This window comes from Mercenaria mercenaria, chromosome 10 (assembly GCF_021730395.1).
Source record: "Mercenaria mercenaria strain notata chromosome 10, MADL_Memer_1, whole genome shotgun sequence".
In the NCBI taxonomy this organism is placed as follows: domain Eukaryota; kingdom Metazoa; phylum Mollusca; class Bivalvia; order Venerida; family Veneridae; genus Mercenaria; species Mercenaria mercenaria.
Window position 1 is genome coordinate 34,876,180 of NC_069370.1, and position 16,283 is coordinate 34,892,462.

Below are 16,283 nucleotides of genomic sequence, written 5' to 3' on the forward strand. Positions count from 1 at the left end.
ATAACTGTCTATAACTCTCTGTATTACAACTGTGACAGACAATATAGCTCTAAGTATTACCAATGAGACCGTAACTCTCAAAACTTCGACTTGGAGTACAACTTTTATTGGCTATATATAGCCCTCAATTTTACAACTCTTATTGACTACATAGCCCTCAATTTTTCAACTCTTATTGGCTATGATATTATAGCCCTCGATTTTACAACTCTTACTGGCTATGATATTATAGCCCTCAATTGTACAACTCTTATTGATTATATAGCTCCCATTTTACAACTTTTATTGGCTATATAGCCCTCAATTTCACAACTCCTATTGACTACATAGCCCTCGATTTTACAACTCTTATTGGCTATGATATTATAGCCCTCGATTTTACAACTCTTATTGGCTATGATATTATAGCCCTCAATTGTACAACTCTTATTGATTATATATTATTATTATTATTATTATATACCACATTTATATAGCACTCTTTTCATATAAAAATACGTTCAAAAGTGCTTTACATAAAAACATTTATATAATGTTCAATAAAAAATGGGAATTGAACTATTATAGAAGAAATTAAAATTACATTACGGTAATAAGATACCAAGCATTTTAAATTGGAAGGTAGGCAGATCAAAACATAAAACAAAATACAATATCATAAAACATTAACTGACCTATCAAAGACACAGGTCAGAGCAGAATAGAACAGAAGATATCTTACATTTTGAACAGACAGAATTAAACGGTATGATGTCTGCGAAATGCATCACAGCATGCAAACCGTCCCGGATGATTGGGCCAATCCCTACCTAAACGGTCCGGAGAACATCCACGATACATCCCACAGAAAAAAAAACACCGCCAATATTATTCTGTCACACTGGAGTTCTTAATTAAAGTAATTAATTGGCCGGCAAAGTACCTTCATTATAAATCAGGTAATCAGTGAGATGTTAGTTGCCAAAGAATTGTATGAAATAATGCGTCTTTAGCGCTTTTTTGAAACTTTGCACGGTCTTGCACTCTCTTATGCCAGATGGGAGGGCATTCCATAACCTCGCAGCAGCTGTCTGAAAGCTCCTGTCACCAAATCGTATTGTTCGACATTTGGGCACCACTAATTTTAATGCATTATTCTGCGATCTCAGATTTCTGGATGGTGTATATATTTCTAGCATGTTCGCTACATAAGCTGGTGATTGATCTTTGAGTGCCTTATATGTATGTGTTATAATTTTGTATTCTACCCTACATTGCACAGGAAGCCAATGGAGTTCACGCAGAACAGGCGTTATATGGTCGTATCTGGATGTTCTGGTTACGATTCTAGCTGCCGTGTTTTGGACATATTGCAGTTTGTTCATTGACCGTTTTGGAATTCCATATAGAAGAGAGTTGCAATAATCCAAACGTGATGTAACAAGAGAGTTGATTAGAGATTTGGTTGCGTTTGCGGTTATATATTGTCTGATGTGACTAATTTGCCGCAAATGTGCATATAGCTCCCATTTTACAACTTTTATTGGCTATATAGCCCTCAATTTTACAACTCTTATTGTATATATAGGCCTCAATTTAACAACTCTTACTGACTATATAGCCCTCAATTGTACAACTCTTACTGACTATATAGCCCTCAATTGTACAACTCTTACTGACTATATAGGCATCAATTGTACAACTCTTTTTGGCTATATAGCCCTCACTTTTACAACTCTTATTGATTATATAGCTGCCATTTTTACAATTTCGAGGAACTCTAACAACATTCATTGTTAAACACTGTCTGACTATATTGCTCTGACTCATCTTTACAACATTATCTTATTTTAGAAAATTTTATTTCAATGCACAGAACTGCCTTGACAGTGTGTTTCAATGTTCTGACAGTTAGCCACAGGCAACTAAATATCCCACTGCTTTTTATCTATTTAGAATTTTAAGGCTGTCACTCCAAACAAGTGAGGATAACTTTCTTAATTAACATCTGCGTAGACAATTTACCTCTTTCTCTTTGTCTGCCTGTGGCATGCTCTCATCTAGCTTGAGATTGGCTGAGCACATCATGGCTTCTTCAACAGACAGGTGCGGCAGTAAGTGGTCGTCCTGCATAATGTAGCATGAGTATTTTCTAAATGATCTCAGGTTCCGTGTCTTACCCTTCACCAAAATATCTCCCTCAATACCACTTGTTCTGAAATGAAAAAGTTTATTTAAATAACATTTCTTTTTCGTTCTTATTATAATATTATTTTCAACATCTTGTCTTGTAATTTAAAGGGACTAAACCACACATCCTAGGCAAAAACTAATTTCTCTCAAAAATCCATAAAAGTGTGTAGTCTGAAAGTGACTAGTGGTATAAACTTATTGACATAAGATTTTTGCAATACATTCTTATAAATAATCAAAAATATTGTGCAGAAGGTAGTAAACCATTGCAACGCTTTTGAAATATCAAATGCAGAAAATTTTACATTCTACTTGTATTTTTACTAATATCTAACTTTTATTTTCACCTGCTTTATCAATTTTCAGTGTCATATATACATTCTATGCCAAGCTTGGTGGAAATGGACATGATGAAAAATTTCACCAAAACTGTGGGCGAGTCTAAGCTTTAATAACTAAATTTGTTTGGTTAAATGACACTGACACAATTTAGGATATTGCAAAATCATTAATTTTCATGGAGGATTAATTTCAATGGATTTTGTATTTGCATTAATTCAAAAAATTAAATCCTAATAGATAAACAAATTTACTGTTTATTCTAGCTTCAATAAGCGAGATTCACGAATGAAAATTCTGAGGTATTAGCCATTGTAGCCAAAACCACAAAATTTCATGCCCACGCCAGGCGGCGCTCTAAACATTGCAGCAGAGCACCTGGATAGAACCAACAACTTTCAGCAAGCAGTTGGATTTTTCCTGGCAGGACAGTAATTCAAAGGAATCTACATCCCAAGCAGTTTGTTTTTTGAACCTGCAAGGCTGAGAGGACTGAGACAAGTGACTGTCTGTGTTCATCTGGCTCTTACAGAAAATTTTTGTGTCCCTTTTCTAAATCTTTAACCTGGATCGGAGTGGATCCATAGGTGAAAAAAAACCCAGAGTTTTGGAACAGGTCTCAGAATGATTCTGTGCCATAGGTCAATTTGAAAATTATGCAAAGAATCATCCAATCACTGGCCGAGTTATGCGACTGGGTGTTATAAGCTTTGGCCTATTTAGAGAGACCTGAGTCTCAAAACTCAGGCATACCAATTTTATTATGACTGGCTGTTTCTGACAATATTTCAACACTGACAAAATAGTAAGCTTTTATCTTAAACTTGTTTATAGCCTTGATGCCAAGAAATTTAACATGAGCAACTGGCAAGAATAAAACAATTTTCTACGCAGTATGTTTGGTTTTCTTAGAATTAAAAGTATTTTTATTGATTCACGTATCATCAAGTAAGATATTACATTGAAGCTTTTAATACCGACAAAGCAAAAAGACGACTATATATATCAGGAAATCTATTAATGCAAATCTGCAGACAAAGCAAGCCTCCATTTTACATAATAAAAGTGCCAACTATCTTAATATATTCAGGAAAGCAATTCTTTTACTTTGTTCTAGACTTTAAAGCAGTCTGCTTCCAGAAATATATTTTTTATATAGAAAAAACATTTTATAACACAGTTTGTAACTGTAAATACAAATGCAATTAAACAAATACTTTTGCAGAATTTATCAACAAGAGCCTGATAGCCCTTTATCTCTCACTTGAGTACTATTGTTCTTTGTACTAATCAGGGTCAATGCCATACAAACAAACACTGACAAGATAAATGCCGGAGGTGTCATGTAGATAAGGTAGAACAAGACTAGGGCTCACTGCTCAACAAAAAGTCTCCTGCTGGCTGGGAAAATTGTCATATTTGCTTCCATAGGAAGCCTAAAATTATATTTTTATATTTCCATGACCCTAGTTCAAATACTTTTTGAGATATGTGCAACACAAACTTTTATGTCAGTTTATGCATATGTTTGATGAAGTCAAGGGCCATAACTCTGGTATGGCTGTGTGAGATCCAAATTAAAACCCCTGGTGCACAACTGTTACTTCCCATGCTGAATAATATTCCTGTAATGTTTCATAATCCTGGTTCAAATACTTCTTGAGATATGTGCAACACAAAACTTTTATGCCCGTTTATGCATATTTTTGACTAAGCCAAGGGCCATAACTCTGCTCTTGCTTTGCGAGATCCAAATTAAAATCCTTGGTGAAAAATTTCCTGTGCTGAATAACGATCCTGTGAGGTTTGATGACTCTGGGTTAAATACTTTTTGAGGTATGCACAACACAATTTGGATGGACAGAAAAACAGACGGAAAAGGGCAAATCTAAGTGCCTCACCCCCACCCCCAAAAAAACACACACACACACACACACACACTGTGACACACACAAAAAAAACAATTTTGGGGAGCACAAAAAAGTTGTATCAGATCTAGACCTGAGCAGCCTAGTATATTTACCTGTAACCAGCCAGAATATTCATGAGGGAGCTCTTGCCGGCCCCTGAAGGGCCCATAATTGCTGTCAACTCTCCAGACTTAAAACGCCCAGAAATGCTCTTGAGTATTTCTTTCCGTCCTGAAAAGAATAAAACAATTTTTAATTTAAAGAGCAGTCTGTTGTAAATTTTAAATTAGCAATTGTAAACTTTGCCAAAGAAAAACAATCATAAACATTAACATTCACTGTATCTACTGTACAGAAAAAAAAATCTTTTTCGTATAAACAACATTTAAGGATGGCCTTTTTGGCAAGATTGCATGTGTGATCTGACATCATGCGCAAAAGATATGAACAAAATGTTATCATTTGAAGAAATCTTTCAACATCAGAGATCAAAATTTCAAAATAAACTTGAAATTATAGGTAAAAACTTATTTTCTCATGGTAACAAACAAATTAAATTGTTCGAAAGCCTGACATTAATTTGGATTTTATGATATTCTTGGAAAGAAAATAACTTATTTTTGTGGCATATTTGTTTAAAATTGACCAATAGCATGGCTTCATTCCAAAACTGGTTTTCAAATTCTGTTTAAGAACCACCAACCCAGATGTCAAAAATAAGAGTATAGGTACAGTAATAAGATATATCAATTTTGATAATGTAAGAACATCAGCTATGAAAATTTTGAAAAAAGCTTTAGAACTATATTATCTGAGCCACGCCATGAGAAAACCAACATAGTGGGTTTGCGACCAGCATGGATCCAGACCAGCCTGGGCATCCGCGCAGTCTGGTCAGGATCCACGCTGTTCACTATTTCTCTAATTGCAATAGGCTTTGAAAGTGAACAGCATGGATCCTGACCAGACTGTGCGGATGCGCAGGCTGGTCTGGATTCATGCTGGTCACAAACGCACTATGTAGGTTTTCTCATGGCGTGGCTCAATTATATAAATTATCCTCAAAGGCTTTTATGACTTGGTTGCAATAAAATAAGCAACCAACACCAATATGTTGTATCAGCTGATAAAACAATATTTATTAGTGCTAGATTCAGACCTTAGATAATATAATAATGCTAGTATAATGACAAGAAAAATGGTCTTGTCTTGACGCAAGATTGATATATGCTGTATGAGAGCTGTACCTAACAAACAGACAGTCATTATCTAGCTCAGGTCATGTAATAACCATATTGCATTACTTACACATGTATGCCAAAATTATAAAGCTGTATAAAGGGTACATTTTTTGTCGCTAACTTCATAAAATTTAAAGCTTGCTGGCAATTTGTATAGTCATTTTGGTAAAGAGTGCCAAAGTCAATAAATGACCGTCACAGAACATTAATTTTGATACAATTTTTCTGATATAATGGGATAATTGCCACTTCACAACTCCAACTGACTGATTTTGAATATACCACTATTGTATGTCTTCTGTAGGTAAGTTCGTTTAAAATCCAATTAAAATCATTCAAAAAAAGATCCCGACAATTTTGATGAAGTCAAGGGTCATAACTCAGGAGATACTGAACTGACAAACTTGACTTAATCAATGTTATTGAAAGAACAGTCAAATTTTACCTAATTCAAGGGATATAACTCTATACATATAAAACTGGCTGGTCATTAATCTGCACTTTTATTTTATTACAAAAAATATTTCAATTTATTTGTCAAATTTTCTAAGTATATTCTGAAATTTTGGTCAATCAGGGTTTAACCGAATTCTACATTGTAGAATTTTTTTATCCAAATGTGCAGAATCACCTTAAGCAGTACATTATCTCCCTTGCCTGGCTGCTTAATATAGGTTTGACTGTATAGTCATTATGAAGACCTCATCCGATCATCATCTGACAAATTTTACATCATTTTTATTTGTCCTATATCAAAACTAGGGCTTGTCCTATAATCTACTACTACTGATGTAAAAACTATCTGTAAATTATCTCTATCTTACTATCTTCTCTTTGACCTTACTGTTTGATCTATCTAATCTGTTGCAGATTTTTTGGAGATGTTGGGGTACAAACTACCGTATGTACCATTATAAAGGCCTCCAAAAGTGGTATTTAAATTATACAAATGTTGGATATTTTCTAATTAATAATATCTTTTTCACAGCCTAAAATTAATTTTTCCCAGCTAAGACATCTTTTTAAGTTTAATAAGAACCCATTCATCAATAAAGTCAAAACTGATTTTTTAAAAAAAACACTGTCAAGGTAATTGCAATTCACAAGTACCACCATCCAAATTGATTTTCGAAAATAAATTCAAATCTTATCAAAATATTTTGAAAATCTGAAAAAAATAAAAATGTGTCACAGACACAGATGCCCAACATGAGAAAGGTCACAGGCATAAGTTATTTACAGTAACAACTAAGGAAAGTTAATCTTAAAAAAAAAAAAAAAAAAAAAAAAAAGTCCACACAAAAATCCTTACCAGGTAGAGATAGGTTAAAATACTTCTCAAAACTGGATGTAACATGCACGTTGTACTACAGAAAAGTGGTCTTGTTTTTTCTCTATGACAGTAATAAGAAAGTTACAATATAAGCTATTTATAGTAACAACAAAGGGAAATCAAAAGGGGTGCAATGTAGATTGTTGCAGTCTGCATATCATCTCATCACCACCTGCCTATATTCCAAGTTTCATGTCAATAACTGACTATAACAATATTTTTAGTTATGCACTGGACACAAAATATGATGGGCAGATTTGACCTTTGAGCTCAAATTGTGACCTTGACTTTTAATTGACTTACCACTCTGGTTTAGCACCCTGCACATCGTCTCATCACCACCTACCTACATCCCAAGTTTGAAGTCAATACCTTGAATGGTTAATAAGTTATGCTCTGGACATAAAATATGACAGACAGATTTGACTTTGGATCTCAAATTGTGACCTTGACCTTAAACCTACAGATCCGGTTCATGTCATATATTTATAGAACTGAAGTGAAGCATAAAACTGTAAGTATGCCCTTTTTTACAACAGTTAATAAAAGGCTGTATAGTCCACTAACAATCTATTCATTATACACTGTATCATGCAATTTTCAGAAGTGTCAGATACCAACTTGCTTCTGTAAATATTTTCAAATATAGCCAATATCAACTGTAATTAAAAGATCTATAATGACCTTCAAGTATTTTTCAATAAACATACACAAGTTTAAGTTCAGTTTATGGGCCTTCTAAGACATCATGCTTGACTATTCAACAGTTTCTAAGTTGACCAAACTAGCAAGACTTACGTAACTGAGTTATTTTATTAAAATCTATAACATATTTCAATTTCATTAAGGCAATGAAAAAAACTTGCAAGCAAAAATGCAATTTTTAAAGTCAACAAGGGCAGTAAACAGATTTAAATTCAACCAAGAGTTACCTAACCTGGTTATTTCAGTAGGTCTAATGACTGTGAAGCAATGTATGAGGTTTCTGTCCAATAAATACAGTTGTTAATGAAATACAGCTTGACAGCTGCACACGAAACTTAACTAAATACACTTAGTTGAAAACAGTCCCTAATTTAAGTTTATTTCAACCAAGAGTTATCTAACTTGGTTATGTCAATAGGTCTACTGGCTTTGAAGCATTGTGTAAAGTTTCAATCCAGTACATACAGTTATAACTGAGATATAGCTTGATATTAAGTTAGATACATGCTAACTCTAACCACATTAAATTTTACTAAGTCGAGAAAGGGCCATTATTTGAATTAACTTCAACAAAGAGTTATCAAACATGTTGATTTCAGTACATTGTAGGTTTTATGACTAGGAAGCCTTGTGTAAAATTTCAATCCAATACCTGCAATAGTTACTGAGTTATGAACTTCACACAAAACTTTAACCAAGGTGTAGATGCCAACAAAGACAAATGGCCGTGGGAGCAGAACAGCTCTCACTAATCTTTGAACAGTCGGGTTAAAAATGTATAGGTTGTAATCTTATTTATCTAGGACATCAAAATGTTCACAAGAATAAGCAGAATGTTGAAAAAGTCAACTGATGATATTTAATAAAATGTTAAAGTTGCACTGATAGAACAATGTTGCTGGAAAATTGATCAAACAAGAGTCATTTGAAAAACACCTGTGACTCTCACTGTGGCCTGTTGGAGGCAAGATGATATGTAATTTTTGTACTCTATGACCTTGATAATGATCTTTGACCAAATCATAGACCTCAACAAAGAACAGGAGTTATCTCATGACTTGTACAGGAGATTGCCAACAGAAATATTCTTTAATTGTTGAGTGGGAGCCAATTTCAGTCTTGAGGTCACCGTGAGCTTGGCCTTGGGCTTTGACCTACTGACACTAAAAACAATAGGATCATCTACTCTCCTACGCAGTTTGACAACTGTGAGACCAAGCATGCTCTAGTTACTGACTTGGAACCAGATGGTCTACTGACTGACCAGCAGACAGATTGACAATGAGCGAAATAATGGGGCGAAAATATTCATTGGGACTCTGAGACTCTGCAAAAAATAATAAACCATACTGATTTCTTCAACTGTTCAAGTTAAAAGGAAACTATATTATAAACAGTATGGTCTTTTTCGCACTCTTATGACATATATCTTTATCTTAGTGAAAATGATAAAATATGACACAGTATTTAATGTTCCTATCATTTGCTGATCTGACACCCAGATAACCACTTCAAGCACTATGCAATGACTTTATTCATAAATTCTGTATTCAACTCATTCCTGTTTCCTGGTTGAAATAACAAAAGATCTGACTATCACAAAACAACAACAATGGAAAACAACATGAACTGTTTTGGCTGAGGTTCATATTTACACAGTAAACAGGAGATGAACAAAATGCCTGTGTCATCCAGGGTTTCGAGCCACTAAAACATAGAAAATATAATAAGAAAAACAGCCGGAAACCAGAACAATTACTAGCAAATTATATAGTTACTTGAGCCACTGACGCTTTCAAGAGTGACTCAGTGAGCAGAATTTAGATCCTGGGTTTAAAATGAGTTTTATTTCAATTCATACTGCAGTTTTAAAATCGTCGTTTGAATAATTTTCACAGCTGCAAAGATAACTCCCTCCCTTTTTTAAAGTTATAACGTCATCATACCAAGGACAAAGATGACAAAGTGCAGATAAATTAATGAAAAGACATGGGAAAACAAAACATGTGAAGATAAGTATCACTTCAACATACGGAAAGATTAATGCTCCTTTAGATGAATCATAAAATGACATTTCTGCTTATTGCGAACTAAACCAAATTTACTAAATGATGTGCACTTGAACAGAGGAAATTTGTTGTTACTTTTTTCCGTGAGGATCTAAATTTCTTTCATGAGTGAGCACCAGAAGCATCAGGACATAAAAGCGGTTTTCATGAGTTAAACAAAAAAAAAAACAAGTCTTCTATTTAATACCATATTTTATGTTTTTACCAGTGGAAAATTTTGTTATTTTTTTTTACTGTGAATTCCAATAATTAAATTCACATCAAAACATATGTTATCAGCATTAATGTGCTAAAAAAATTCTATTTTGTTTGGGTCTGAACAAATTATTAAATCATTCCATATTATATACACAGCAGTATGTTAAAACACTCATTATTTCATAACGTATGTCAATGAAAATGTTATCCATTTAAATGATTTTTAAATTAATTCATTTATACATTAATATATGAAATGCTCCGTTTTATAATATCTTTTTTTAACATTGCGAATCTGTTGGCACTCTGAGACATAAACTGTTTCTAGTATACAGTCAAATCAATCAGCAAATCATACACATGTACAAAGATGATGCAATTACTAAATTAGGCCTTCGTACAGCAGGCCCCTTCCTACAGCGGGCCACATGATAAAAACAGCATAAAAATTAGCAATTTTTCAAGCATGTAAACGAAATAAATAAGCTAAATACTGATTACTACTAAAAATTCAAATTAAGCTTTTTTTAGACTTCCGATTTTTTTTTTCAAGGAAAAATTTAAACTGGAATGAACTTAATTGCCCTACATTAAATCGTACACAAATATGACAGATTATTAATATAATTAGGCTATAATTTGTAATGTTATTTCTGGCATAAAGCCATACGATTTATAGGAATTTTAAAAGTTAACATTGACTGTTTTCGTAGAAATTGACCGAAATATGAATTAGGTTGTTTAGTGTCAAATGGAGCAATCCGGGTTCTCTTTATTACATGTATGACAAGGTCATAGATCACTTATTGATCGTCTAATGAATTGAATTACTGATTCACTCCCCACACTTCTTGGTAAAGGCAAAAATTAGATCAGTCAATCCTGTGAATGGTGATTTATAAAAATATTTACAAAATGCCCACCCCAACGAGGTCATTTTATGGGAAAGGAATAGATATTTTAACACACTGAAATATCTATAGTATTTACGGAATGTCAATTTTCAATAGCTAATAATAATAATAATAATAATAAAGACTTTATTTAAAGAGGCAACACAGTCAGGTAACCCGATCTTCCCTGTGAGCCTCATCATATATACAATATTTACAACAGTGTAGACTTTCAAATTAACATAGTAATAAAATACATAATTATAGTCATGACAAAAAGTTATATAATGCAATAAATAATTTGAAATATATGCACACAGGCACTCACACACATACACTCACACATGCGCACACACATACAAAATGCACAATTATAACAGTAGAAAATGACACAGATATTTCTATAATTAATAAATGTGGAATTTGCCCCTGAAAACCATTTTTAGACCTGTGACCCTTTCCAGTATGCCAGGTATTTTAGTTTAAAACAACTTAAGTTTTCTGCAGTACGGACTTCAACAGGCAACTCATTCCATAGACTGGGACCTGAATAATCGAGACATTTCCGAAATATTTCTATGTTTGGCTTTGGCAAGTACAGATTTTGTTTTGAATCTAATGACCTTAAGTTAACTTTTTTGACTTTGTGCAAGTATGTGAATTTTGTATCAAATTTTGTAAATTTGTTTGTATTGATTTTCAATCTGTTCAGTAGACTATGACATATTATTCTTTTTACCCTTATCCTGCTAAATTTCTATAATGGACTTGTCCATCTTTCAATTTGGACAGTACCATTGAATGTTAAAAGGGGTGCATACCAAAAAGATACTGACTGAATGGCGAACAGTGCAGTTCATGATCAGAATGTGCAGGCTGATCATGATCTGCACTGGTCGCAAAGGGAGAATCAGTCGTGTCCAGCATGATAAGGGTTGAAATTGTGAATATAGCCAGTCTATATCCTATGTCCAATATCATATTGACATAATGATAATATTACAATCAGTTCTCTGAGAAAATCTCTAAAATAGACTGGCATTTATCACTATTTTGTAAAATAAACTAAAAATTACAGAAGTTGAAATTTTGTGACAAAGTCTTTATTATCAGTCTAGTCAGGCTAGTCTCTACCTGCTCAGCTACATGTATACCTAGAATATTGGTAAGAGGCTGTTTATATTTGGAGATTTCATAATTTTCATGCTTTCGTATCATACCTCCTATAACAGCTAACCAAGACCTATCATTTGCTAAAGGGACTGGCCTCCAGGAATTGAGACTTATGACAAGAAAGAAAAAAGAAAATTTTAAGATATAAGGAAATTATTGCTTTATTTCTTGACAAGGCTTTGAAACCCAGTTACTATGAATAGATTATCATTATATGTTAAAGAAGCACATGAGAAACATTTTTTTACTAAATTATTCCATTCAAAATCGAAAAATGTTTGTAACAAAGTACTGAAAAGAAACTGCCTTAACACTTAGCCTGCTGGCGGCAAGTGATTCTGCCTTTGCGACCAGTGCAGACCAAGATCAGCCTGCACATCCGTGCAGTGTGATCATGGTCTGCACTGTTCGCTATTCAGTCAGTAAGTTTTCAGTAAACACCCCTTTGAATTATAAATGGTACTGCCCATATTGAATTATGGACAAGTCCATTTAAGAAACATAGCAGGGTAAGGGTTAATTATTATAATAAGGCTTAATTATAAAGCTATATATGAGCCGTGCCATGGGAAAACCAACATAGTGGGTATGCGACCAGCATGGATCCAGACCAGCCTGCGCATCCGCGCAGTCTGGTCAGGCTCCATGCTGTTCGCTTTTAAAGCCTATTGGAATTGGAGAAACTGTTAGCGAACAGCATGGATCCTGACCAGACTGCGCGGATGCGCAGGCTGGTCTGGATCCATGCTGGTCGCACACCCACTATGTTGGTTTTCCCATGGCACGGCTCATATAGGCATGAAGGGGGCAATTAGCCGGATATGCCTACGTGGTCCACTCGAATGTAGTCCATATCAATATATAGTGCAATTTTCCCGCCTAGTAAAGGCCATTTTCATGCCAGATATAAGCTTTATTTGTGCTTGATTGTAAAAAGGAATGTTCGCAGATGATTTTAAGCTAAGTTATATGCTTCAGAAGATGATTGGAAGCTGCCTTGTAAAATGAAAGTGAAAGTAGGTATTTCCTGATGTCTACCTACGCAATATTAACGTTTTCATCACGTATGTCAGTCACGTGACCATGGTTTCACTGCATTATGGTCAACCCCATATTTTTTTGGTATATTTTGATTGCCTAAAGACAGACCTTCAAGACAAGGGTAGTCTCGCAGGAAATGAAAGGCTAGAAATCTTGATAAAAATATGTTATAAGTTGTTAATTTTATATAGAAAATAGCAGCGGATGCATTTAATACCTTCATACCTATAAACAGTTGCTACGTATGAATTCCACCATAGTGTAATTTGGTCAAGACAGTAGGAAAGTTTTCATTCCAGGGGCAACCCAGGTTCGATTCCCAACATACACGCATTGTTTTTTTCTTGATTTTGCAATTTTCAGAAATGTTTAGAAACAAATACCCAATGACATGTTCAAAATAGTCATATTAATCGAGACCACTAACCAAATTTCAATTTTAAAGAAATATAATTTTTAGCCAAAATCCAGAATCAAGTCCCTGTAGAATCTACCTTTAAATACTAAAATTCTCTACCCTGGAAAGCTTTTTTTACTTCCAATTTGTAGCAGAATTTTCTAAGCGAGAAAAAAGGGAGTTTTAAAGGAGAAAAATTATCCAAATGAACACTTAATTTGTCAATACACTTTCTCTCATATTTCCTATTAATTAAGAATATTAATTTTGTACAACTCTAACAATCCTAGTTTCTGTCATAATTATAAGACAAATCCATAAAAATTAGACCAATCTACCATACCTAGAAAGTTTTAGTCCTGAGACATTCAATCATACTGTTACACAAACATTTTTTCAGCCCATTCAATCAAACCTAATGACACTGGTCAATATCTCTTATATAGTCAATATTGAAACTGCCATGCCAGTAAAATGTTGTATTATCAATGATTGTCATACCTAATACTTTAGTGATTTATGTCATATTCTAAACTCCTGAAATTCTACTTTTTATTCATTATTGTGTTCTATTTTAATAATATCACTGAAATAAAAGTCCTTCATTTTCTTTTTCTTCCACTACTTCCATGCACAATCTGGAAAAAGGGCTGCCCAGGTCCTTTCTGCAGTCTTTTCAAGAAAAAAGGTTAATTTTGCCATACTGTGTCTCAGTATAGGACTTCGTAATTAAAACATTGAGAAAAATGTGCAGTATGACTCATAATGACTGGGACACAAACCCAGGGCCTCAAATTCCTGTTCTGTTGCTCTACTGACAGTGCTATCCAGCTGCCTATACAGTTTAAATAATGAAGTCATATAACATGGCATATTTCCCCATACCATTTTGAAATTAATACTTAAATTTCAGTGGGTACTTTATAAATCAAGCAATTAGGTCTACTGGTGTCAGAGACTTAAACCAGAGTAATCATCAGCTGTCATCATCCAAATTTTGGCGTCAAATGTTACAACTGTGAGAAAAATGTGCAGCTAGACTGGAACTCAAACTCAGGGCCTTGGTATACCATTTCGATGCTCTGTTGAAACAGGCTGTCTACACACTTTCTCTCTGTTCCAATAATCAAGTCCTATTCTATAAGGCTTGACATTAGGGCTGTCATTGATTGGGTCTTAGGCATATCGACGATACAGATATATCAGAAGTCAAATATCGATGATACATCGATATATCGATTATTAAGTTAGATTAACAACCTATTTGTTCAAATGCATACTATATACCTTCCTGTAAATGCTATTTTTAGTTTTATTGCCTACTTTTCACATTACTGTTTGATTGTGTTGTATTTGTATTTAAAAGAAACAAAAAAATATCGTTGATACATCGATATCGTTTCTATCGATGACAGCCCTACTTGACATACGGCAACTAATTACATGGTGGTCCAGCGGTTAGTAATGACTGATTGCAAAGTTTGATCCCCACACGAAATAAAAGGATCAGGTACTCTACACAGTAAAGAACCAGGGCAATTTCAGCTTCTATGTCTTGCACTATAGTAGATCTATAGACTATAAGCCTGCCACTAAAAAGACAGTCTGGACTACTTGCACATGGCAAACTATAAAAAAGCTTACACACACAGGGATCTATACACTATACCTTTCTTGTGATGTCCATCTTTCACCGAGTACCTAAGATCCCTGAATTCTATATCTAAATTCCTTTTTCTTGGAAGGTCATACTTCAGTTTATTGTCAAACTGGTGTGCACTTGAATTTCTGTTCAAACCCAGGCACTGTGACTTCAACTGCCAAACGTCATCTTTTTGTGGGATGTGAACATGAACTGACAAAAGTTCTGCCATTATAAAAAAACAGAACGAGCTAATTCACTTTAATCCTTTAATTTCCAAAGTATGTCATCCTTTTTGTGTAAATCCTCTTTTCTCTACCATTTTTCGATCGATTTCCTGTTAGATCCGTGTAGGGCCTGTCTCATTTTAAAGTATGGGTATATCTGTACGGTTTAGGTATCGTTTGAGTAGCTTGAACATTAGATTTACAATACCTGCTGAAGATTATAAAAATCTTTTGTTGATTCATTAAAAATATATGAAAGGAAAGAAAAGAAGATGTAAATTACAAGAAAACTAAATCATCGTGTAGAAGTTACATCCCTAACAAATGGTTTATTCCAAAAATGTAAACAACATGCCCTGTTTGATTTACAAATATCTACAATAGCAGAACATTTACTTGCTGACGAAGATCATGTGGGTGCAATGATAAATCTAATTGAAAAATCCACGACTTACATCAATAGAAAATAAATATATTGATTACTTCTTCAAAACTTTTAAACCTTGAAAAAATATATTTGATTAAAGATAACCGCAACATATCTTTCGATTATTGGAAAGTTTCACATTTACAAATCGAACAGATAACAACCATGTGACATGAAATAAACGTCATTAGGTAACACGATACTAAATGATTTCCTTCTTCATGTATCTTAGCGCTTTAATATGGACAAGAAATAGGATCTGTTGAGCTGCCGTTTAATTCTCAGTAGCAGAGTCTATGATAACGGATCTTGTAACAAAATAGTGCCAACATTTAGACATAGACGCAGGACACCCACCTCTCCGCCGACCCTGCCAACTGTCGTTATCTTCTAACATTTTAAAACGGAGTGAGCACAGGTGGAAAATAGAGACAACGATTTGTTACAAATTTAGCATGTTTTAGAAACGAACATTTTACCATCAATATTAGAACATTCTATTACAAAATAGGGCAC

The 16,283-nt window shown here is 34.0% G+C and overlaps 1 protein-coding gene across 4 annotated transcripts in view; it reads right to left on the reverse strand.

Annotated features, from left to right (window-relative positions):
* LOC123559406 (ATP-binding cassette sub-family G member 1-like) overlaps positions 1 to 16,013 on the reverse strand; it is a 52,414-nt gene extending 36,401 nt beyond the window's left edge. For 3 of the 4 annotated variants that reach the window (XM_045351182.2, XM_045351181.2, XM_045351179.2), the window contains exons 1-3: positions 15,141 to 16,012; positions 4,535 to 4,652; positions 2,005 to 2,194 (exon numbers count right to left, since the gene is read on the reverse strand). In XM_045351182.2, coding sequence (XP_045207117.1) covers positions 2,005 to 2,194; positions 4,535 to 4,652; positions 15,141 to 15,345 — 513 coding nt within the window. In that variant the 5' untranslated portion in view covers positions 15,346 to 16,012. Of the gene's footprint in view, positions 1 to 2,004; positions 2,195 to 4,534; positions 4,653 to 15,140 lie in introns of all 4 variants that reach the window. The other variant, XM_045351180.2, reaches the window with a different exon arrangement.
* Between the last annotated feature and the right edge of the window lie 270 nt (positions 16,014 to 16,283).